Source organism: Physella acuta, unplaced genomic scaffold (genome assembly GCF_028476545.2).
Source record: "Physella acuta isolate Inbredline_101_S28 unplaced genomic scaffold, ASM2847654v3 ptg001352l, whole genome shotgun sequence".
Classification (NCBI taxonomy): Eukaryota; Metazoa; Mollusca; class Gastropoda; family Physidae; genus Physella; species Physella acuta.
In genome coordinates this window covers 35,088-59,804 of record NW_026732867.1, presented here as the reverse complement: position 1 = coordinate 59,804, position 24,717 = coordinate 35,088, and the positions used below count along the sequence as shown (strand labels likewise).

General features: G+C 36.5%; 1 protein-coding gene across 1 annotated transcript in view; it reads right to left on the bottom strand.

The window, feature by feature from the left end:
• Window positions 1-3,207: 3,207 nt before the first annotated feature.
• LOC131926933 (mucin-17) overlaps window positions 3,208-24,717 on the bottom strand; it is a 48,247-nt gene continuing 26,737 nt past the window's right edge. The window contains exons 57-102 of the mRNA XM_059282536.1: window positions 23,308-24,563; window positions 23,142-23,187; window positions 22,597-22,647; window positions 22,214-22,335; window positions 22,008-22,101; window positions 20,704-21,815; window positions 20,538-20,583; window positions 19,993-20,043; window positions 19,610-19,731; window positions 19,404-19,497; window positions 18,100-19,211; window positions 17,934-17,979; window positions 17,389-17,439; window positions 17,006-17,127; window positions 16,800-16,893; window positions 15,496-16,607; window positions 15,330-15,375; window positions 14,786-14,836; window positions 14,403-14,524; window positions 14,197-14,290; window positions 13,181-14,004; window positions 13,015-13,060; window positions 12,472-12,522; window positions 12,088-12,209; window positions 11,882-11,975; window positions 10,650-11,689; window positions 10,484-10,529; window positions 9,940-9,990; window positions 9,557-9,678; window positions 9,238-9,331; window positions 8,761-9,045; window positions 8,426-8,676; window positions 7,981-8,134; window positions 7,714-7,867; window positions 6,846-7,030; window positions 6,552-6,707; window positions 6,142-6,307; window positions 5,758-5,871; window positions 5,531-5,574; window positions 5,316-5,391; window positions 4,760-4,897; window positions 4,603-4,649; window positions 4,269-4,387; window positions 3,994-4,149; window positions 3,658-3,865; window positions 3,208-3,313 (exon numbers count right to left, since the gene is read on the bottom strand). Of these exons, the coding sequence (XP_059138519.1) occupies window positions 3,312-3,313; window positions 3,658-3,865; window positions 3,994-4,149; window positions 4,269-4,387; window positions 4,603-4,649; window positions 4,760-4,897; window positions 5,316-5,391; window positions 5,531-5,574; window positions 5,758-5,871; window positions 6,142-6,307; window positions 6,552-6,707; window positions 6,846-7,030; window positions 7,714-7,867; window positions 7,981-8,134; window positions 8,426-8,676; window positions 8,761-9,045; window positions 9,238-9,331; window positions 9,557-9,678; window positions 9,940-9,990; window positions 10,484-10,529; window positions 10,650-11,689; window positions 11,882-11,975; window positions 12,088-12,209; window positions 12,472-12,522; window positions 13,015-13,060; window positions 13,181-14,004; window positions 14,197-14,290; window positions 14,403-14,524; window positions 14,786-14,836; window positions 15,330-15,375; window positions 15,496-16,607; window positions 16,800-16,893; window positions 17,006-17,127; window positions 17,389-17,439; window positions 17,934-17,979; window positions 18,100-19,211; window positions 19,404-19,497; window positions 19,610-19,731; window positions 19,993-20,043; window positions 20,538-20,583; window positions 20,704-21,815; window positions 22,008-22,101; window positions 22,214-22,335; window positions 22,597-22,647; window positions 23,142-23,187; window positions 23,308-24,563 (10,589 nt within the window). The 3' untranslated portion in view covers window positions 3,208-3,311. The remainder of the gene's footprint in view (window positions 3,314-3,657; window positions 3,866-3,993; window positions 4,150-4,268; window positions 4,388-4,602; window positions 4,650-4,759; window positions 4,898-5,315; window positions 5,392-5,530; window positions 5,575-5,757; window positions 5,872-6,141; window positions 6,308-6,551; window positions 6,708-6,845; window positions 7,031-7,713; window positions 7,868-7,980; window positions 8,135-8,425; window positions 8,677-8,760; window positions 9,046-9,237; window positions 9,332-9,556; window positions 9,679-9,939; window positions 9,991-10,483; window positions 10,530-10,649; window positions 11,690-11,881; window positions 11,976-12,087; window positions 12,210-12,471; window positions 12,523-13,014; window positions 13,061-13,180; window positions 14,005-14,196; window positions 14,291-14,402; window positions 14,525-14,785; window positions 14,837-15,329; window positions 15,376-15,495; window positions 16,608-16,799; window positions 16,894-17,005; window positions 17,128-17,388; window positions 17,440-17,933; window positions 17,980-18,099; window positions 19,212-19,403; window positions 19,498-19,609; window positions 19,732-19,992; window positions 20,044-20,537; window positions 20,584-20,703; window positions 21,816-22,007; window positions 22,102-22,213; window positions 22,336-22,596; window positions 22,648-23,141; window positions 23,188-23,307; window positions 24,564-24,717) is intronic.

The following is a 24,717-nucleotide window of genomic DNA, read 5'->3' as shown; positions in this document are numbered from 1 at the left end:
TATACAAAAGAAGTAGAATGACTGCATCTCAGGCAATACAACTACTTATTGATTCTGATGAAGAAGATAATAAACCAGGAATATTATTAATATTCCTGGTCTATATTGTGATGATAGTGACGTTGAATTTGACTCTGAACACAGTGACATTGAAATTGACAGTGACAATGAAACTGTTCAAGTACGTTCTGATGCACGTGGTGTCAAGGACAAAGACTTGCCGAAACGAAAAAAAAAATGTTTACTGGTGCAGAACATGCGAAATTTTTGGTCCGACAGTGATAACGGTTTTGAAAGTTATCCCACAAAAGTGGACTTCTGGCGATGAACTAGTATGGCCAGGTATCAATAATAACAAAACAATTACTAATTGTAAATTGGTTTCTTCTATGTTTTAGCAAAACAATAATTATGTGCTCGTTTTATATACATTGTTCTGTTCAAACATTATTAAAAAAAAAATAAAGAATTTCAGAATCTTGCTGCATTGTTGTTTGATCCAGAGTCTGGATACCAAATTTGGCTTGATTATCTCAAACGGTTCAAAAGTTGTAGGCAAAGTTAGAAGCAGATAAGTGAAAATTTGGTTTGGCCCTGGGAGCTCAGGAAATGGGAGAAATTAGGTCAGGGAGGCCCGGGCTCAAAGGGTTAACAATATTTATATGGAAGGAGTCAGACAGCAAGACCAACTTTGTGGACAAACTAGACAGTGATTTACAGATCTGCGGACACCCCATACAGTTTTTTATAAGGGGTTTATTGGTGACCGTGCCACTAGGGCAATTTTTTCCTGGACCAGCTATTAATTCCCTAAACATATGCTGTTTCAATCATCTGTTACAGCCTGTCTAAAAATTATGTGTTGTAACATGCATCATCTTTTGCTTGTCAGATCACAATGAATTTAAATGGTTTGCTTTTTTTAATTCTTTGATTTTCTTTTGAATGGAGAGAAATTTCTGGCTGTTTTGACTTTACCTCATTTTTGGCAAGGTGATCTGCAATCTCATTTCCTTGTATCTGAGTGTGGCCCAGGATCCAGTGTAAGCACTGTCATGCTGATATATTGATTTCAGAGACAGTAGTTCAGATTTGGCATCATGAGAATGACTGTCTATTTGTTGATTCAGGTGATTTGACAGTAGGTTAGCTGCATGTTCTAAAGCTTTTTTCTGTGCTCTAAAATTGTCAGATAGGCTGCCTGTGGCAACTGACTTTTCTAAGCCTTCTCCGTTTCAATAAGAATTCCAGCATCCTCATCTGGGTTATCTGTGTATTCTCTAATCCAAGTATTACTGGGGTACTGTGCTTTAATGTGTTTGTTTGTTATTTTCTTTAATTCTCCCTGATCATAGATTTTTTTCTATGGCGTCAATTGCGTCTGATGGTTGATGAATGGTTTAAGAGAGGTTCTGTGTTTTAATTGTTTCAGGAATAATGTTTACTATTTCATATTTATTTTTTAAACTTTTGGATTTGTTGATAAAACTTGTTCTTTGAAGTTTGTTTAATAAGGTGGGCTTCTGTAGTTTCTGCTTTAGAGTATGAGTTTTCTGAATTAGGTGAGAATTAGTGATTCTCTTCTTTCTTCCATTAAGATTAGTGCTGCTGTTTCCTCCATTGCTTTTATTGGTGTGGTTGTCATAATTCTCTGCCATGTGTTCTGTACTTTGTCGATTTTGCTAACATTTGCTTTAGCTGCTCAGCCCCAAGCTGAAGCACCATATTCTAAGACTGGTCTGAAGTAGCTAGTGTAGGTTATTTCAGAATGTGATGATTGACTCCACAGTCTGTGCCTGCTAGTTTCCTGTGCCTGCTAGTTTCCTCATTAGTGCAAGTTGTTTGATTCCTTTACTTTGAGGATTTTCTGTGGGGAATGCTTTTTTGTAGAATTACTCCAAATATTTTTAAGAAGTTTGTTTCAGATTGCAAGTTAAGTTCATCTCTCTTGACCATTCTTTGATTAGAGAAAAATTCAGTTAAAATTCTGAGAAATGTGTAAGCCTATACTTGTTTGACATATATGTACTTGCTTTTCCTATCAGTGTTAATGCAATGTTTGGAAATTTCAGGATTATTAGTTCTATATAGATGACATGCAGCCAAAGTAGAAATCTATCTAAACCAGTAAATGACATGCAGTCAAAGTAGATATCTATTAAATCAAGTTCAAGCTGCAAATGGAAGTCATTCAGTGGTATTTTATGACATCTATTTTTATCTGTTTTTGAAAAAGCAATCAGAACAGATAACTTTTGTTTTTAAGGAAATGTTACTATTTTAGTTAAAAACCTTTGTCATAAAAACTTGCAATTAAATTAGTATTATATGTACTTCAATAAAATTGATAAATTATAGTTTTACTGGGTAGAATAGAATTCTAATAATAATTTTTTAAAGTTATTTGATGTCTTTTTTATGGTAATTTAAAACTATTTTGAGCAAATTTATTCACAGAAATAATTTTTTTTTTTTCACCAGTGTAGAGGTTGTAGTAAAAGATTAAAATGTTATTCTGTAAAACAGAGGATGGCATGACCTAGTGGTGGAGTACTAGACTGCTAACCCTGAAAGTCTTAAGTTCGAATCCAGGTTGCTGTCTGTAGAATGTCCATGAGTCCACCCAGCTCCGATGGGCAACTAACACATGTTAAGAACAGCTGGGCAGTGCTGACCACACTATCCCTTAATATGCCAACATCACAGAAACTCTACTTCACTTGCAACATGGACCGTCAAGTTCAAAAAGGGAACTACTATTTTTACTGTTGAACACCATAGATAAATATATTCCTAGTTAAATCCCTGGCCCAACAGGTGTTAAGTCCACCCAACTCTGATAGATATCTTACCACACTATCCCTTCATATGCCAATGTCACTTAAACAGGTGAACGCTACTTCACGTAAAGGTATTTTAACTTTACTTACTTATTAATGCCGGCGGTGGAGTTTCATGTTAAGGATTTTTACATAGTCCTGAAGTAATCATGGACATTTATATTTTTAGATGTGACTTTACTTCAGGTGAAACTGCACAGATTCAGCTTTGTATTTCAATACAGGTTGGACTTGTTAATCAAACTGAATCTTTGTTTGCTAGCAAACCATTCATGGCTTTAAAATCTTTAACAAGTTAAATTTCAATAAAAAGGTTTAGAATATTTCAGTTTAGTTTATCAGATTAATAGAGACGATAAACAATAAATTATATAGTGAAATTTCTTTATTTCATTACAGTTTCATTGATACATTAACTGCAACTAATTATCATGTCCATAGGCGTAAATCTGTTTAATTGTCCTTATTTGGCTCTGAAAAAAAAAGAACATTTTTAAGGAACAAAATAAAAAAGTATGAAAATTAGAAGCTTAAAGAATTAAAAAAGTTAATTTTATTTTAAAACAAGTTTATCTTACATTATATTTAGATATTGTATAATTAGCTAATTTGGATTAGCCACGTCATTAATACCAAAGGTTTTTAATCTTTAAAAATATAATAATTACATTTAGTTATTATATACATCTATGGTTTAGTTAACATTTTTTTTACTATTCAAGGTTTCCTATACAGTATGGTAGACTTGAGATTAACATTGCTCATGGCTACAAACAATTAGATAAAAATATGTAGTATCCAAGTATTAATAACTTACATTGGCATCTGTCACAGCTACATCCAGAGATGTAAGAGACTAGGTAAGATTTGGTTGTACCATCAGCACACTGGAAGTCTACTGATTTACTTGAAGTGCTAGCCTTGCAGCATGCACAGTTCTGTTCAGTAAAGAGTTCAAATCTTCCAGACTGGAACTTTCTGTTGACAACCATATCTGTGCTGTAGCCACATGTTCCTGAACACATCTGGAGGGAGATTAAGTACAAAAAGTTAATGATATGAATAATACTTGCACATCTTCATCTGAGTGTTAATGTATTTCTGGTACCATGCAATCAATTTGAGAATATCACATCAGTTTTCATTGACTTACTCCGATATCTAAGGGCTGAGACACACAGAGTCCAGACACACTGTCAGTGACTTGGAGAGGTTCTGTGGAGCTGACTTTGTATGTACATGGTATCATCACAGGTATACATTGAGGACAGCAATCATTTCCTTCAGTGTATTGCAGGATGTGAGTTTCCTTAAAAAGAAAATGATAATTTACATTTCTCTTTTAAAATCAAAATCTTAAATATAAGTAAATTAAAAAAATTCTTTTTTTTTGACAATAATAAAGCAGTTTTTTTTAGCTATACTTACATTATTGCAGTTTTCTTTAATTTCTCTGCATGAATCAAGTGCAGGATCCTTAACACATTCCATAATTCCACTGCTATTACAATAACAATTCTCTGTGCATTCCTTGTTGGGCCAGATGTCTGTAATTGATAATTTCATGAATTTAGTCTATATATAACTATTGACCCTTTTATTTTAGTAGTGTCTTTATTTTTTTCTGAGATATATCCATTTCATTATAATTGCAAAACATATTTTATACATGTAAACACCTACTAATTCTATAAAAGATACACATTGGATACACATTTTTATGCAACTAATAAGGAAAGTTACTTTATTACTAGAGGCTTACCATTGTTTTCATAGATTTGACATTTCATCTCTCCATTGGTGCAAGAACTGTGTTTAATTAAATACAGACACATAATTAATACATAATAATGATAATAATTTAAAAAGCAGTTAGTTAAAAGCTGCTAAAAAACATTTTAAAAAAAATGTTTACATACCATTCACGGCATTGATCTTTGACAACTTTGCCAGATTCCCATACTTCTCCTTCAAATGTACATGGACATTCTCCCAGGTTGCAGGACTGTGTCTGGATAAGTTGTGTTTCTGCTGGACAGCCATTGCCATACTTTTCTCTGGAAATGAAAGAAGTGAAAATAAAAATAAACACATGTAAAATATAATTTTCTTAAATCTTCATTTGATAGAGAATAGAAAAGAATCAAATATAAAAGGCTTGTAATGCAATTTTGAAAAGTATGTATAGTTGATTTGTTTGATAAATAGATGTGTTCCTCTAATTAAAAAAAACCTGGCTTTTATATCTTTTACATTATTCTTTGTGCTATAATCTACATTTTAGCATTTCTAAAAATCTTATACTGCATTACTGGTTTTATAAAGGCACTCTGTTTATATATATATATTTATATATATTCAGATAACCACATATATGTTTATATACGAACTGTATATGCTATGTATGTATTTGTACTGCATTTTAAACTGACCAACTAGTTTTGATGATACTACTTTACTGCATGATATGCTTACCTTGTTCTAGATCTTGTTCCTTGATCGCATGTCTTTGAGCATTCAGACCAATCAGACCATTCTGACAGTTCACAACCTTTTTAAATTTAAAAAGTTTAAGTCACCATTAAAAATATACAAAAAAATTATAACAATATTTTCCTAATATTTAGTATAATTTCCAAAATATCAAAACAAAGCGTAAAAGACTTGGAAGAAAAGTGAGTGCAACTTACAATCGGAATATTCTTGGCAGACAAGACCAGCCATTTCACATTCACTAAATTAAATTAAGGTATAACAATAATTTATTTTTTGAAATAATCTTGTTCATGCATATATTAATATATAAATGTAAAATAGTTCCATAGTTATATTAGAAACAAAAGTAATAATAAGTATCAATTTTACTCTGATATATTTATAAATATGCTGAAAAATTTCAGCATACTGAAATACTTACCAGTAGCGACATTTGGAGACATTAACTTTATATGATTGTGGAATGGGTGTAGTAGCCATAATGCCTTCATAGCACTCACATTCTTCTGCTTTAACACACTGACCAGTAGAATCACTGGGTAGAGAAAAAAATAATTAAAATACTTCTGAAGTTACACAATTAAATTGTAATTAAATAGATACCAAAATAAATTTATAAATTTTTATGCAGGATATATATTTTGGCACAAAACAGTTTAGACTGTTAAAACTGTAATCTTTTTGAAAATGGAAAATATTTCTACTTCACAATAAAATGAAGCTAAATGCAATTTATACAAAAGATGAAGATATATACAAATAAAGATATAGTTATATATAATATAAATATATAATGTATTTTTACCGTTTGTATCCATCAGCACATTTACATTTGTCTACACATGTATCATCATCCTTGAGTGAATCACATGTTGAAGCTTTCCTGAACACAGCACAAGATTCCATACATTCTTCGTATTTGCTGACACATTCTGGGACTTCATTTTCATTGCATTCAAGTGGTGTTGTTGCTGTTAGAGGAGTGATTAAAATGTTATATTACACATATCACATTAATAAAATAAAAGTTTTCAAAAGTAATTGTTGTCTATAATACTCTAAGGCAGACATAAAAATTAAATTTAAAAAAATGTATAAAAAATAAGATTCTGATTTGCAAAGCAGTTTTAGATTTTTGTGTGATTCTGTGTTTTCTTTTGTAAAATATTGTTATAAACAAGTGAGTTATTAAAAAGTTCAAAATAATAAACTTACAAATTGGAACACAGTTTCCACATTCCTGAGTTTGTGTGTTGTTGACATTGTCACACAGGTCTCCACATTCATCTCCACATTGACGACTACGGAACTGTATGCAGCTGGCAGAGCATGGTGACCATTGTGACCAAGGAGTTGGGCAATTGGCAGGTGCTAAAAAATATATAAAAAATTGTGATTCATTTTAATGTTGTGTCCTGGCTGCTATGCATCAACAACATCTGTGTGGTCCTATATATTCTTGAAAAAATTGACAACAAAATACAAGAGAACAAATAATCGGCAACTTACTTGTGCATCCTTCTGGAATACATGGTGAAGGATCCACTTGACAGTGACCAGGTACACCAGGGTTAGGATAAGTTACATCTATGACTCCATTTATACAATCTCCTTTACATTGTTTAGTTGAATTAGTTGGACATTCGCTACAATTTGAGACCTCATGGCATTCAAGTTTACCATTGTTACAGGTGCTGAAGTAAAAAAAAACAATGATTTACCACATTTCATTTTTTTTTCAATTTAAAATGAAATAGCTGAATAATTTTTGTGTGTGTTTCTGAGTAAATTTTTGTAGCACATAAGATAAGCTTTAAGTCCATTTAAGAATTATTACTCTGTATGAAAAAAAGCACTTTTTCTTTTTATATTTCAAGAGCATTAAAAAAGTAAAGTAGTTCCCTTTCAAACCTGACGGTCTATGGGGCAAGTGAAGTAGAGTTCACTTGTTTCTGTGACCTCGGCATATGAAGAGATAGTGTGGTCAACACTATGCCCAGCCGCCTTTACTCTCCCTAACGTGAGTTAGGTACCCATCAGAGTTGGGTGGGCTCAGGCACGGTCTACTGACTTGAACCCGGATTCGAACTCGAGACTTACGGGTAAGCAGTCCAGCTCTCTACCGCTAGGCCCCTCCGTCCCATTAAGAGTATTATATTAACATTTAATTCAAGAGTATTATATTAACATTAAAAACTTTCTTGATATATGGCAGCAAAAACGAATTACATTTTAAAAGTAGTGTAGTCATATAAATAATTTTCTATTATTATTTTGGTTCTAATGAACTATTTACATGTTTAACTTGATAGTAGAGATGGAATAAATTGGGATTAATACAACTACGAGATTCAGTAAAATCTTGTTTGGCTCTTACCAGACATAGCATGATCCTTTAACATTGACACCATCACCAATGAAATCTCCTGTGTAAACCACTTCACCAGTCTCACTATTTTCACCAACTTCATTATTTAATGGCATGAAGTTAAGAGCCTTAAGTATATCAGCAGCTCTCACTGAGCAGAAACCTTTAAAAGATGGGGAATTGTAAATAATAATAGTAAATAATAATACATTTAAAATCAATTCTAAAGTTATTACTGATTATAATTTAAGAAATTCAATTTAAAAAACAACATACCAGTTTCTGTCAAACAAATCTTAACTTTATCAAATCTGACACTAAAGCCATTGTTTGTTCCAGTGATAATAAATACAATAGTTGTTTCTTCTGGGACTACAGTAGTAAAGAAATACTCTGAAGCAGTTGAAAATTTATCAATGCCATCAACACTCTGTAAAAAAAAAATAATAATTAAAAACAGTAAGAAAAATTAAAATAAAATAAATAAGGTACCGATAATTTTCTGTTCAATCAATAAAATGGTAATTAAAATTTACAAAACACACATAGACTAGATTAATATATCTAAATATCCAAATTTACATCAACATCTGTCTATATATATATATATATATATATATATATATATATATATATATATATATATATATATATATATATATATATATATATATATATATATATTTACATATATGTGTGTTTGTGTGTGTGTGTTAAATACCTCAATAAATGATAAGGATCCATCTTTTTGTTTTAGAGCAACTTGATAATTCTCAAATCCTCCAGTTAATTGGGTTGCCATTAACTGACCCTCTACAAACAATTCAAATTCTACTGACACAGTGTTGATATTTGGACCAACATTGAAATCAAAATTTGATCCAGTAACATCAGATAAAGGTGACCTTTTAATTTGTCCAATAGGAAGAGTTGATAAATCAGCATCTGTCACATCAACTTCGTAGAGGCAAACTAGTGGATTGAATCAAGAAAAATATAATTAATATTATTCATAAAAATAATGAATAATAGATAGAAATAATTTTTTGTATATACCTCCAGGAGTGCTTGGTGATCCAGGTGTGCTTGGTGATCCTGGTGTGCTTGGTGATCCAGGTGTGCTTGGTGATCCAGGTGTGCTTGGTGATCCTGGTGTGCTTGGTGATCCTGGTGTGCTTGGTGATCCTGGTGTGCTTGGTGATCCAGGTGTGCTTGGTGATCCTGGTGTGCTTGGTGATCCAGGTGTGCTTGGTGATCCTGGTGTGCTTGGTGATCCTGGTGTGCTTGGTGATCCTGGTGTGCTTGGTGATCCTGGTGTGCTTGGTGATCCTGGAGTTTCTTCTTGAAAAAAGGAAAGAATTATTAAGATATGTAGACCAAATCCCTGATTTTAATGTTAATGCCCTATCACCATATTTAAAATTTGTCATTACCTTCCCTAGCATCATTTCCAAAGGATTAGATTAATTATAATGGAAATGACAATGAAGTACAAATATTTTAAATTTCTGTAGACAAATTTTAATACAATACCTGCACATTTGACTACTTCAATAGGTGTATCTTTGTCTGTGATGGCAAAAATAGGTCCATCTGTCTGTTTAGTTTCATCAACATTATCTGGGGTCTGCAAACAAATATGGAACACATGATTTTAACAAACTCTTCACAAAAAAGCACAATTCTCTTTCTCTATGATTGTATATATATATATATATATATATATATATATATATATATATATATATATATATATATATATATATATATATATATATATATTTCCATTTGCAAGCATCCTTAGTACATTTCTTAAGAATGTTTATGAATACAAAATAAATAAAATACTTGCCTTGAATACATATGCTGAAGAAGCGCCTGCAGGGATATTCACTGGGTTATTAGCAGTTACTTGGAAAACAACTAAATAGGTATTAGAATCAACTTGGAAGACTTCTGGGTTAGTTGTAGTGTCTGTTGATTTAATGTAAACATAGCAAATATTTACAGAGATGACGGTAATAATACATTTTGTATAGAAATGAAGAAAGTAATAATTTTAAATATTTTATTGGATAAAATACTTTGAGAAAAAGTGGTTCTTTATTAGTAGATGTTTCCAGACTTTCCAAAATAAATAACAAAACATAATTTGAACACATTTTAAAAATCTCAAAACATCTAGAAAGTAGAGTACATGGTTAAGGAAACCACATCAGTTAAACAGAATGTTACCTGCAAAATCTTGCACTTGTGTTGGAGGTGTAGCACCAGTTGGTGTTGAACCTATATGGGGAAAAATAAATAAGATCAACTTCATTGTACAAACCAATTGAAAAGAGAAAAAAGATCCATAAGGCCTTTTGGTCTTTACTATCAGTGTCAACAAAATCTTGATGTTTTTTTTTAGATCTGCCAACTAACCTATTAATTTACCCATAGAATCTGTAATTATTATTTCTAATCCTACTTGTGCAAGAAATGTATGCTAATAATATTGCTTACCAAAAAAAAAACAACCTTAAATAACATACTATCAATTAAATCTTTAACTTTTTAAAATGCAACTTTTTACTGATCCAAGATAGGTGTACTCTAAGGTGCTTGGCAGATCACAAAGAGGAAATCTAAACCATTTCTATTGCACATTACCCATTGACCCCACTATGACACGTAATTACAATAAAAAAAGGTGCATTCTAAAACTATCAATTTTTATTACATCCAATAGGAGGATAAAATATAATGGATTGCACACAATATATTCAAAATGCCTTACTTGTAGAGAATACAACAGCATATGTTCCAGGCTCATCAGCTTTGGGCTGTAAAAGTAATTGTATGACTGAATTTATGTAAAGGAGTTTGAACAAGCAGGGTTGTTGATTTGAAAATGATTTAAGATGAAAATGTCAAATTTATGTGTTATATAAGAGAAAAACTACCTGAGTAAATGGTTCTGAAACAAGAACAGATCCTGTTGATGATTCTTGAGCATTAACTGAAACCACAGTGGCATCACTCTTGTCATCTCTAACCACAACTAAACGATCATTGGAAGGTGCATTATCTGGATAACTTGGACTAATTGTTGGAAGATCTCTCTCTGGAACCATAACTTGAGAGCAAGGTGTACTTGGTGACTCTGGTGTGCTGGGTGATCCTGGTGTGCTTGGTGATCCAGGTGTGCTTGGTGATCCAGGTGTGCTTGGTGATCCAGGTGTGCTTGGTGATCCAGGTGTGCTTGGTGATCCAGGTGTGCTTGGTGATCCTGGTGTGCTTGGTGATCCTGGTGTGCTTGGTGATCCAGGTGTGCTTGGTGATCCAGGTGTGCTTGGTGATCCTGGTGTGCTTGGTGATCCTGGTGTGCTTGGTGATCCAGGTGTGCTTGGTGATCCTGGTGTGCTTGGTGATCCTGGTGTGCTTGGTGATCCAGGTGTGCTTGGTGATCCAGGTGTGCTTGGTGATCCAGGTGTGCTTGGTGATCCTGGTGTGCTTGGTGATCCTGGTGTGCTTGGTGATCCAGGTGTACTTGGTGATCCAGGTGTGCTTGGTGATCCAGGTGTGCTTGGTGATCCAGGTGTGCTTGGTGATCCTGGTGTGCTTGGTGATCCAGGTGTGCTTGGTGATCCAGGTGTGCTTGGTGATCCTGGTGTGCTTGGTGATCCTGGTGTGCTAGGTGATCCAGGTGTGCTTGGTGATCCAGGTGTGCTTGGTGATCCAGGTGTGCTTGGTGATCCAGGTGTGCTTGGTGATCCAGGTGTGCTTGGTGATCCTGGTGTGCTTGGTGATCCAGGTGTGCTTGGTGATCCTGGTGTGCTTGGTGATCCAGGTGTGCTTGGTGATCCTGGTGTGCTTGGTGATCCAGGTGTGCTTGGTGATCCAGGTGTGCTAGGTGATCCTGGTGTGCTTGGTGATCCTGGTGTGCTTGGTGATCCTGGTGTGCTTGGTGATCCTGGTGTGCTTGGTGATCCTGGAGTTTCTTCTTGAAAAGAAGAAAGAATTATTGAGATATGTAGACCAAATCCCTGATTTTAATGTTAATCCCCTATCACCATATTTAAAATTTGTCATTACCTTCCCTAGCATCATTTTCAAAGGATTAGATTAATTATAATGGAAATGACAATGAAGTACAAATATTTTAAATTTCTGTAGACAAATTTTAATACAATACCTGCACATTTGACTACTTCAATAGGTGTATCTTTGTCTGTGATGGCAAAAATAGGTCCATCTGTCTGTTTAGTTTCATCAACATTATCTGGGGTCTGCAAACAAATATGGAACACATGATTTTAACAAACTCTTCACAAAAAAGGCAAGCATCCTTAGTACATGCCTTAAGAATAATTATGAATACAAAATAAATAAAATACTTGCCTTGAATACATATGCTGAAGAAGCGCCTGCAGGGATATTCACTGGGTTATTAGCAGTTACTTGGAAAACAACTAAATAGGTATTAGAATCAACTTGGAAGACTTCTGGGTTAGTTGTAGTGTCTGTTGATTCAATGTAAACATAGCAAATATTTACAGAAATGAAGATAATAATACATTTTGTATAGAAATGAAGAAAGTAATAATTTTAAATATTTTATTGGATAAAATACTTTGAGAAAAAGTGGTTCTTTTATTGGTAGATGTTTCCAGAATTTCCAAAATAAATAAAAAAGCATAATTTGAACACATTTTAAAAATCTCAAAACATCTAGAAAGTAGAGTACATGGTTAAGGAAACCACATCAGTTAAACAGAATGTTACCTGCAAAATCTTGCACTTGTGTTGGAGGTGTAGCACCAGTTGGTGTTGAACCTATATGGGGAAAAAGTAAATAAGATCAACTTCATTGTACAAACCAATTGAAAAGAGAAAAAAAATCCATAAGGCCTTATGGTCTTTACTATCAGTGTCTACAAAATCTTGATGTTTTTATTAGATCTGCCAACTAACCTATTAATTTACCCATAGAATCTGTAATTATTATTTCTAATCCTACTTGTGCAAGCAATGTATGCTAATAGTATTGCTTACCAAAAAAAAACAACCTTAAATAACATACTATCAATTAAATCTTTAACTTTATAAAATGAAACTTTTTACTGATCCAAGATGGGTAGACTCTAAGGTGCTTGGCAGATCACAAAGAGGTAATCTAAACCATTTCTATTGCACATTACCCATTGACCCCACTATGACATGTAATTACAGTAAAAAAAGGTGCATTCTAAAACTAACAATTTTTATTACATACATTAGCAGGATAAAATATAATGGATTGCACACAATATATTCAAAATGCCTTACTTGTAGAGAATACAACAGCATATGTTCCAGGCTCATCAGCTTTGGGCTGTAAAAGTAATTGTATGACTGAATTTATGTAAAGGAGTTTGAACAAGCAGGGTTGTTGATTTGAAAATGATTTAAGATGAAAATGTCAAATTTATGTGTTATATAAGAGAAAAACTACCTGAGTAAATGGTTCTGAAACAAGAACAGATCCTGTTGATGATTCTTGAGCATTAACTGAAACCACAGTGGCATCACTCTTGTCATCTCTAACCACAACTAAACGATCATTGGAAGGTGCATTATCTGGATAACTTGGACTAATTGTTGGAAGATCTCTCTCTGGAACCATAACTTGAGAGCAAGGTGTACTTGGTGACTCTGGTGTGCTGGGTGATCCTGGTGTGCTTGGTGATCCAGGTGTGCTTGGTGATCCAGGTGTGCTTGGTGATCCAGGTGTGCTTGGTGATCCAGGTGTGCTTGGTGATCCAGGTGTGCTTGGTGATCCAGGTGTGCTTGGTGATCCAGGTGTGCTTGGTGATCCTGGTGTGCTTGGTGATCCTGGTGTGCTTGGTGATCCAGGTGTGCTTGGTGATCCAGGTGTGCTTGGTGATCCTGGTGTGCTTGGTGATCCTGGTGTGCTTGGTGATCCAGGTGTGCTTGGTGATCCTGGTGTGCTTGGTGATCCTGGTGTGCTTGGTGATCCAGGTGTGCTTGGTGATCCTGGTGTGCTTGGTGATCCAGGTGTGCTTGGTGATCCTGGTGTGCTTGGTGATCCTGGTGTGCTTGGTGATCCAGGTGTACTTGGTGATCCAGGTGTGCTTGGTGATCCAGGTGTGCTTGGTGATCCTGGTGTGCTTGGTGATCCAGGTGTGCTTGGTGATCCAGGTGTGCTAGGTGATCCAGGTGTGCTTGGTGATCCTGGTGTGCTTGGTGATCCTGGTGTGCTTGGTGATCCTGGTGTGCTTGGTGATCCTGGTGTGCTTGGTGATCCTGGAGTTTCTTCTTGAAAAGAAGAAAGAATTATTGAGATATGTAGACCAAATCCCTGATTTTAATGTTAATCCCCTATCACCATATTTAAAATTTGTCATTACCTTCCCTAGCATCATTTTCAAAGGATTAGATTAATTATAATGGAAATGACAATGAAGTACAAATATTTTAAATTTCTGTAGACAAATTTTAATACAATACCTGCACATTTGACTACTTCAATAGGTGTATCTTTGTCTGTGATGGCAAAAATAGGTCCATCTGTCTGTTTAGTTTCATCAACATTATCTGGGGTCTGCAAACAAATATGGAACACATGATTTTTACAAACTCTTCACAAAAAAGGCAAGCATCCTTAGTACATGCCTTAAGAATAATTATGAATACAAAATAAATAAAATACTTGCCTTGAATACATATGCTGAAGAAGCGCCTGCAGGGATATTCACTGGGTTATTAGCAGTTACTTGGAAAACAACTAAATAGGTATTAGAATCCACTTGGAAGACTTCTGGGTTAGTTGTAGTGTCTGTTGATTCAATGTAAACATAGCAAATATTTACAGAGATGAAGGTAATAATACATTTTGTATAGAAATGAAGAAAGTAATAATTTTAAATATTTTATTGGATAAAATACTTTGAGAAAAAGTGGTTCTTTATTAGTAGATGTTTCCAGACTTTCCAAAATAAATAACAAAACATAATTTGAACACATTTTAAAAATCTCAAAACATCTAGAAAGTAGAGTCCATGCTTAAGGAAACCACATCAATTAAACAGAAGGTTACCTGCAAAATCTTGCACTTGTGTTGGAGGTGTAGCACCAGTTGGTGTTGAACCTATATGGGGAAAAATAAATAAGATCAACTTCATTGTACAAACCAATTGAAAAGAGAAAAAAGATCCATAAGGCCTTATGGTCTTTACTATCAGTGTCAACAAAATCTTGATGATTTTTTTTAGATCTGTCAACTAACCTATTAATTTACCCATAGAATCTGTAATTATTATTTCTAATCCTACTTGTGCAAGAAATGTATGCTAATAATATTGCTTATCAAAAAAAAACAACCTTAAATAACATACTATCAATTAAATCTTTAACTTTTTAAAATGCAACTTTTTACTGATCCAAGATAGGTGTACTCTAATGTGCTTGGCAGATCACAAAGAGGAAATCTAAACCATTTCTATTGCACATTACCCATTGACCCCACTATGACATGTAATTACAATAAAAAAAAGGTGCATTCTAAAACTATCAATTTTTATTACATCCAATAGCAGGATAAAATATAATGGATTGCACACAATATATTCAAAATGCCTTACTTGTAGAGAATACAACAGCATATGTTCCAGGCTCATCAGCTTTGGGCTGTAAAAGTAATTGTATGACTGAATTTATGTAAAGGAGTTTGAACAAGCAGGGTTGTTGATTTGAAAATGATTTAAGATGAAAATGTCAAATTTATGTGTTATATAAGAGAAAAACTACCTGAGTAAATGGTTCTGAAACAAGAACAGATCCTGTTGATGATTCTTGAGCATTAACTGAAACCACAGTGGCATCACTCTTGTCATCTCTAACCACAACTAAACGATCATTGGAAGGTGCATTATCTGGATAACTTGGACTAATTGTTGGAAGATCTCCCTCTGGAACCATAACTTGAGAGCAAGGTGTACTTGGTGATTCTGGTGTGCTGGGTGATCCTGGTGTGCTTGGTGATCCAGGTGTGCTTGGTGATCCTGGTGTGCTTGGTGATCCTGGTGTGCTTGGTGATCCAGGTGTGCTTGGTGATCCAGGTGTGCTTGGTGATCCTGGTGTGCTTGGTGATCCAGGTGTGCTTGGTGATCCAGGTGTGCTTGGTGATCCAGGTGTGCTTGGTGATCCTGGTGTGCTTGGTGATCCTGGTGTGCTTGGTGATCCAGGTGTGCTTGGTGATCCAGGTGTGCTTGGTGATCCTGGTGTGCTTGGTGATCCTGGTGTGCTTGGTGATCCAGGTGTGCTTGGTGATCCTGGTGTGCTTGGTGATCCTGGTGTGCTTGGTGATCCAGGTGTGCTTGGTGATCCTGGTGTGCTTGGTGATCCTGGTGTGCTTGGTGATCCAGGTGTACTTGGTGATCCAGGTGTGCTTGGTGATCCAGGTGTACTTGGTGATCCAGGTGTGCTTGGTGATCCTGGTGTGCTTGGTGATCCAGGTGTGCTTGGTGATCCAGGTGTGCTTGGTGATCCTGGTGTGCTTGGTGATCCTGGTGTGCTAGGTGATCCAGGTGTGCTTGGTGATCCAGGTGTGCTTGGTGATCCAGGTGTGCTTGGTGATCCAGGTGTGCTTGGTGATCCAGGTGTGCTTGGTGATCCAGGTGTGCTTGGTGATCCTGGTGTGCTTGGTGATCCAGGTGTGCTTGGTGATCCTGGTGTGCTTGGTGATCCTGGTGTGCTTGGTGTTCCTGGTGTGCTTGGTGATCCAGGTGTGCTTGGTGATCCTTGTGTGCTCGGTGATCCTGGTGTGCTTGGTGATCCTGGTGTGCTTGGTGATCCTGGTGTGCTTGGTGATCCTGGTGTGCTTGGTGATCCAGGTGTGCTTGGTGATCCTGGAGTTTCTTCTTGAAAAGAAGAAAGAATTATTGAGATATGTAGACCAAATCCCTGATTTTAATGTTAATGCCCTATCACCATATTTAAAATTTGTCATTACCTTCCCTAGCATCATTTTCAAAGGATTAGATTAATTATAATGGAAATGACAATGAAGTACAAATATTTTAAATTTCTGTAGACAAATTTTAATACAATACCTGCACATTTGACTACTTCAATAGGTGTATCTTTGTCTGTGATGGCAAAAATAGGTCCATCTGTCTGTTTAGTTTCATCAACATTATCTGGGGTCTGCAAACAAATATGGAACACATGATTTTAACAAACTCTTCACAAAAAAGGCAAGCATCCTTAGTACATGCCTTAAGAATAATTATGAATACAAAATAAATAAAATACTTGCCTTGAATACATATGCTGAAGAAGCGCCTGCAGGGATATTCACTGGGTTATTAGCAGTTACTTGGAAAACAACTAAATAGGTATTAGAATCCACTTGGAAGACTTCTGGGTTAGTTGTAGTGTCTGTTGATTCAATGTAAACATAGCAAATATTTACAGAAATGAAGATAATAATACATTTTGTATAGAAATGAAGAAAGTAATAATTTTAAATATTTTATTGGATAAAATACTTTGAGAAAAAGTGGTTTTTTATTGGTAGATGTTTCCAGAATTTCCAAAATAAATAACAAAGCATAATTTGAACACATTTTAAAAATCTCAAAACATCTAGAAAGTAGAGTACATGGTTAAGGAAACCACATCAGTTAAACAGAATGTTACCTGCAAAATCTTGCACTTGTGTTGGAGGTGTAGCACCAGTTGGTGTTGAACCTATATGGGGAAAAAGTAAATAAGATCAACTTCATTGTACAAACCAATTGAAAAGAGAAAAAAAATCCATAAGGCCTTATGGTCTTTACTATCAGTGTCTACAAAATCTTGATGTTTTTATTAGATCTGCCAACTAACCTATTAATTTACCCATAGAATCTGTAATTATTATTTCTAATCCTACTTGTGCAAGCAATGTATGCTAATAATATTGCTTACCAAAAAAAAAACAACCTTAAATAACATACTATCAATTAAATCTTTAACTTTATAAAATGAAACTTTTTACTGATCCAAGATGGGTGGACTCTAAGGTGCTTGGCAGATCACAAAGAGGTAATCTAAACCATTTCTATTGCACATTACCCATTGACCCCACTATGACATGTAATTACAATTTAAAAAAAGGTGCATTCTAAAACTAAAATTTTTATTACATACATTAGCAGGATAAAATATAATGGATTGCACACAATATATTCAAAATGCCTTACTTGTAGAGAATACAACAGCATATGTTCCAGGCTCATCAGCTTTGGGCTGTAAAAGTAATTGTATGACTGAATTTATGTAAAGGAGTTTGAACAAGCAGGGTTGTTGATTTGAAAATGATTTAAGATGAAAATGTCAAATTTATGTGTTATATAAGAGAAAAACTACCTGAGTAAATGGTTCTGAAACAAGAACAGATCCTGTTGATGATTCTTGAGCATTAACTGAAACCACAGTGGCATCACTCTTGTCATCTCTAACCACAACTAAACGATCATTGGAAGGTGCATTATCTGGATAACTTGGACTAATTGTTGGAAGATCTCCCTCTGGAACCATAACTTGAGAGCAAGGTGTACTTGGTGATTCTGGTGTGCTGGGTGATCCTGGTGTGCTTGGTGATCCAGGTGTGCTTGGTGATCCTGGTGTGCTTGGTGATCCTGGTGTGCTTGGTGATCCAGGTGTGCTTGGTGATCCAGGTGTGCTTGGTGATCCTGGTGTGCTTGGTGATCCAGGTGTGCTTGGTGATCCAGGTGTGCTTGGTGATCCAGGTGTGCTTGGTGATCCTGGTGTGCTTGGTGATCCTGGTGTGCTTGGTGATCCAGGTGTGCTTGGTGATCCAGGTGTGCTTGGTGATCCTGGTGTGCTTGGTGATCCTGGTGTGCTTGGTGATCCAGGTGTGCTTGGTGATCCTGGTGTGCTTGGTGATCCTGGTGTGCTTGGTGATCCAGGTGTGCTTGGTGATCCTGGTGTGCTTGGTGATCCTGGTGTGCTTGGTGATCCAGGTGTACTTGGTGATCCAGGTGTGCTTGGTGATCCAGGTGTACTTGGTGATCCAGGTGTGCTTGGTGATCCTGGTGTGCTTGGTGATCCAGGTGTGCTTGGTGATCCAGGTGTGCTTGGTGATCCTGGTGTGCTTGGTGATCCTGGTGTGCTAGGTGATCCAGGTGTGCTTGGTGATCCAGGTGTGCTTGGTGATCCAGGTGTGCTTGGTGATCCAGGTGTGCTTGGTGATCCAGGTGTGCTTGGTGATCCAGGTGTGCTTGGTGATCCTGGTGTGCTTGGTGATCCAGGTGTGCTTGGTGATCCTGGTGTGCTTGGTGATCCTGGTGTGCTTGGTGTTCCTGGTGTGCTTGGTGATCCAGGTGTGCTTGGTGATCCTGGTGTGCTCGGTGATCCTGGTGTGCTTGGTGATCCTGGTGTGCTTGGTGATCCTGGTGTGCTTGGTGATCCTGGTGTGCTTGGTGATCCAGGTGTGCTTGGTGATCCTGGAGTTTCTTCTTGAAAAGAAGAAAGAATTATTGAGATATGTAGACCAAATCCCTGATTTTAATGTTAATGCCCTATCACCATATTTAAAATTTGTCATTACCTTCCCTAGCATCATTTTCAAAGGATTAGATTAATTATAATGGAAATGACAATGAAGTACAAATATTTTAAATTTCTGTAGACAAATTTTAATACAATACCTGCACATTTGACTACTTCAATAGGTGTATCTTTGTCTGTGATGGCAAAAATAGGTCCATCTGTCTGTTTAGTTTCATCAACATTATCTGGGGTCTGCAAACAAATATGGAACACATGATTTTAACAAACTCTTCACAAAAAAGGCAAGCATCCTTAGTACATGCCTTAAGAATAATTATGAATACAAAATAAATAAAATACTTGCCTTGAATACATATGCTGAAAAAGCGCCTGCAGGGATATTCACTGGGTTATTAGCAGTTACTTGGAAAACAACTAAATAGGTATTAGAATCCACTTGGAAGACTTCTGGGTTAGTTGTAGTGTCTGTTGATTCAATGTAAACATAGCAAATATTTACAGAAATGAAGATAATAATACATTTTGTATAGAAATGAAGAAAGTAATAATTTTAAATATTTTATTGGATAAAATACTTTGAGAAAAAGTGGTTTTTTATTGGTAGATGTTTCCAGAATTTCCAAAATAAATAACAAAGCATAATTTGAACACATTTTAAAAATCTCAAAACATCTAGAAAGTAGAGTACATGGTTAAGGAAACCACATCAGTTAAACAGAATGTTACCTGCAAAATCTTGCACTTGTGTTGGAGGTGTAGCACCAGTTGGTGTTGAACCTATATGGGGAAAAAGTAAATAAGATCAACTTCATTGTACAAACCAATTGAAAAGAGAAAAAAAATCCATAAGGCCTTATGGTCTTTACTATCAGTGTCTACAAAATCTTGATGTTTTTATTAGATCTGCCAACTAACCTATTAATTTACCCATAGAATCTGTAATTATTATTTCTAATCCTACTTGTGCAAGCAATGTATGCTAATAATATTGCTTACCAAAAAAAAAACAACCTTAAATAACATACTATCAATTAAATCTTTAACTTTATAAAATGAAACTTTTTACTGATCCAAGATGGGTGGACTCTAAGGTGCTTGGCAGATCACAAAGAGGTAATCTAAACCATTTCTATTGCACATTACCCATTGACCCCACTATGACATGTAATTACAATTTAAAAAAAGGTGCATTCTAAAACTAAAATTTTTATTACATACATTAGCAGGATAAAATATAATGGATTGCACACAATATATTCAAAATGCCTTACTTGTAGAGAATACAACAGCATATGTTCCAGGCTCATCAGCTTTGGGCTGTAAAAGTAATTGTATGACTGAATTTATGTAAAGGAGTTTGAACAAGCAGGGTTGTTGATTTGAAAATGATTTAAGATGAAAATGTCAAATTTATGTGTTATATAAGAGAAAAACTACCTGAGTAAATGGTTCTGAAACAAGAACAGATCCTGTTGATGATTCTTGAGCATTAACTGAAACCACAGTGGCATCACTCTTGTCATCTCTAACCACAACTAAACGATCATTGGAAGGTGCATTATCTGGATAACTTGGACTAATTGTTGGAAGATCTCCCTCTGGAACCATAACTTGAGAGCAAGGTGTACTTGGTGATTCTGGTGTGCTGGGTGATCCTGGTGTGCTTGGTGATCCAGGTGTGCTTGGTGATCCTGGTGTGCTTGGTGATCCTGGTGTGCTTGGTGATCCAGGTGTGCTTGGTGATCCAGGTGTGCTTGGTGATCCTGGTGTGCTTGGTGATCCAGGTGTGCTTGGTGATCCAGGTGTGCTTGGTGATCCAGGTGTGCTTGGTGATCCTGGTGTGCTTGGTGATCCTGGTGTGCTTGGTGATCCAGGTGTGCTTGGTGATCCAGGTGTGCTTGGTGATCCTGGTGTGCTTGGTGATCCTGGTGTGCTTGGTGATCCAGGTGTGCTTGGTGATCCTGGTGTGCTTGGTGATCCTGGTGTGCTTGGTGATCCAGGTGTGCTTGGTGATCCTGGTGTGCTTGGTGATCCTGGTGTGCTTGGTGATCCAGGTGTACTTGGTGATCCAGGTGTGCTTGGTGATCCAGGTGTACTTGGTGATCCAGGTGTGCTTGGTGATCCTGGTGTGCTTGGTGATCCAGGTGTGCTTGGTGATCCAGGTGTGCTTGGTGATCCTGGTGTGCTTGGTGATCCTGGTGTGCTAGGTGATCCAGGTGTGCTTGGTGATCCAGGTGTGCTTGGTGATCCAGGTGTGCTTGGTGATCCAGGTGTGCTTGGTGATCCAGGTGTGCTTGGTGATCCAGGTGTGCTTGGTGATCCTGGTGTGCTTGGTGATCCAGGTGTGCTTGGTGATCCTGGTGTGCTTGGTGATCCTGGTGTGCTTGGTGTTCCTGGTGTGCTTGGTGATCCAGGTGTGCTTGGTGATCCTGGTGTGCTCGGTGATCCTGGTGTGCTTGGTGATCCTGGTGTGCTTGGTGATCCTGGTGTGCTTGGTGATCCTGGTGTGCTTGGTGATCCAGGTGTGCTTGGTGATCCTGGAGTTTCTTCTTGAAAAGAAGAAAGAATTATTGAGATATGTAGACCAAATCCCTGATTTTAATGTTAATGCCCTATCACCATATTTAAAATTTGTCATTACCTTCCCTAGCATCATTTTCAAAGGATTAGATTAATTATAATGGAAATGACAATGAAGTACAAATATTTTAAATTTCTGTAGACAAATTTTAATACAATACCTGCACATTTGACTACTTCAATAGGTGTATCTTTGTCTGTGATGGCAAAAATAGGTCCATCTGTCTGTTTAGTTTCATCAACATTATCTGGGGTCTGCAAACAAATATGGAACACATGATTTTAACAAACTCTTCACAAAAAAGGCAAGCATCCTTAGTACATGCCTTAAGAATAATTATGAATACAAAATAAATAAAATACTTGCCTTGAATACATATGCTGAAGAAGCGCCTGCAGGGATATTCACTGGGTTATTAGCAGTTACTTGGAAAACAACTAAATAGGTATTAGAATCCACTTGGAAGACTTCTGGGTTAGTTGTAGTGTCTGTTGATTCAATGTAAACATAGCAAATATTTACAGAAATGAAGATAATAATACATTTTGTATAGAAATGAAGAAAGTAATAATTTTAAATATTTTATTGGATAAAATACTTTGAGAAAAAGTGGTTTTTTATTGGTAGATGTTTCCAGAATTTCCAAAATAAATAACAAAGCATAATTTGAACACATTTTAAAAATCTCAAAACATCTAGAAAGTAGAGTACATGGTTAAGGAAACCACATCAGTTAAACAGAATGTTACCTGCAAAGTCTTGCACTTGTGTTGGAGGTGTAGCACCAGTTGGTGTTGAACCTATATGGGGAAAAAGTAAATAAGATCAACTTCATTGTACAAACCAATTGAAAAGAGAAAAAAAATCCATAAGGCCTTATGGTCTTTACTATCAGTGTCTACAAAATCTTGATGTTTTTATTAGATCTGCCAACTAACCTATTAATTTACCCATAGAATCTGTAATTATTATTTCTAATCCTACTTGTGCAAGCAATGTATGCTAATAATATTGCTTACCAAAAAAAAAACAACCTTAAATAACATACTATCAATTAAATCTTTAACTTTATAAAATGAAACTTTTTACTGATCCAAGATGGGTGGACTCTAAGGTGCTTGGCAGATCACAAAGAGGTAATCTAAACCATTTCTATTGCACATTACCCATTGACCCCACTATGACATGTAATTACAATTTAAAAAAAGGTGCATTCTAAAACTAAAATTTTTATTACATACATTAGCAGGATAAAATATAATGGATTGCACACAATATATTCAAAATGCCTTACTTGTTGAGAATACAACAGCATATTTTCCAGGCTCATCAGCTTTGGGCTGTAAAAGTAATTGTATGACTGAATTTATGTAAAGGAGTTTAAACAAGCAGGGTTGTTGATTTGAAAATGATTTAAGATGAAAATGTCGAATTTATGTGTTATATAAGAGAAAAACTACCTGAGTGAATGGTTCTGAAACAAGAACAGATCCTGTTGATGATTCTTGAGCATTAACTGAAACCACAGTGGCATCACTCTTGTCATCTCTAACCACAACTAAACGATCATTGGAAGGTGCATTATCTGGATAACTTGGACTAATTGTTGAAAGATCTCTCTCTGGAACCATAACTTGAGAGCAAGGTGTACTTGGTGACTCTGGTGTGCTGGGTGATCCTGGTGTGCTTGGTGATCCAGGTGTGCTTGGTGATCCAGGTGTGCTTGGTGATCCAGGTGTGCTTGGTGATCCAGGTGTGCTTGGTGATCCAGGTGTGCTTGGTGATCCAGGTGTGCTTGGTGATCCAGGTGTGCTTGGTGATCCAGGTGTGCTTGGTGATCCAGGTGTGCTTGGTGATCCTGGTGTGCTTGGTGATCCTGGTGTGCTTGGTGATCCAGGTGTACTTGGTGATCCAGGTGTGCTTGGTGATCCTGGTGTGCTTGGTGATCCTGGTGTGCTTGGTGATCCAGGTGTGCTTGGTGATCCTGGTGTGCTTGGTGATCCTGGTGTGCTTGGTGATCCAGGTGTGCTTGGTGATCCAGGTGTGCTTGGTGATCCAGGTGTGCTTGGTGATCCTGGTGTGCTTGGTGATCCTGGTGTGCTTGGTGATCCAGGTGTACTTGGTGATCCAGGTGTGCTTGGTGATCCAGGTGTGCTTGGTGATCCAGGTGTGCTTGGTGATCCTGGTGTGCTTGGTGATCCTGGTGTGCTTGGTGATCCAGGTGTACTTGGTGATCCAGGTGTGCTTGGTGATCCAGGTGTGCTTGGTGATCCAGGTGTGCTTGGTGATCCAGGTGTGCTTGGTGATCCTGGTGTGCTTGGTGATCCAGGTGTGCTTGGTGATCCAGGTGTGCTTGGTGATTCTGGTGTGCTTGGTGATCCTGGTGTGCTAGGTGATCCAGGTGTGCTTGGTGATCCAGGTGTGCTTGGTGATCCAGGTGTGCTTGGTGATCCAGGTGTGCTTGGTGATCCAGGTGTGCTTGGTGATCCAGGTGTGCTTGGTGATCCAGGTGTGCTTGGTGATCCTGGTGTGCTTGGTGATCCAGGTGTGCTTGGTGATCCTGGTGTGCTTGGTGATCCTGGTGTGCTTGGTGATCCTGGTGTGCTTGGTGATCCTGGTGTGCTTGGTGATCCTGGTGTGCTTGGTGATCCTGGTGTGCTTGGTGATCCTGGTGTGCTTGGTGATCCTGGTGTGCTTGGTGATCCTGGAGTTTCTTCTTGAAAAGAAGAAAGAATTATTGAGATATGTAGACCAAATCCCTGATTTTAATGTTAATGCCCTATCACCATATTTAAAATTTGTCATTACCTTCCCTAGCATCATTTTCAAAGGATTAGATTAATTATAATGGAAATGACAATGAAGTACAA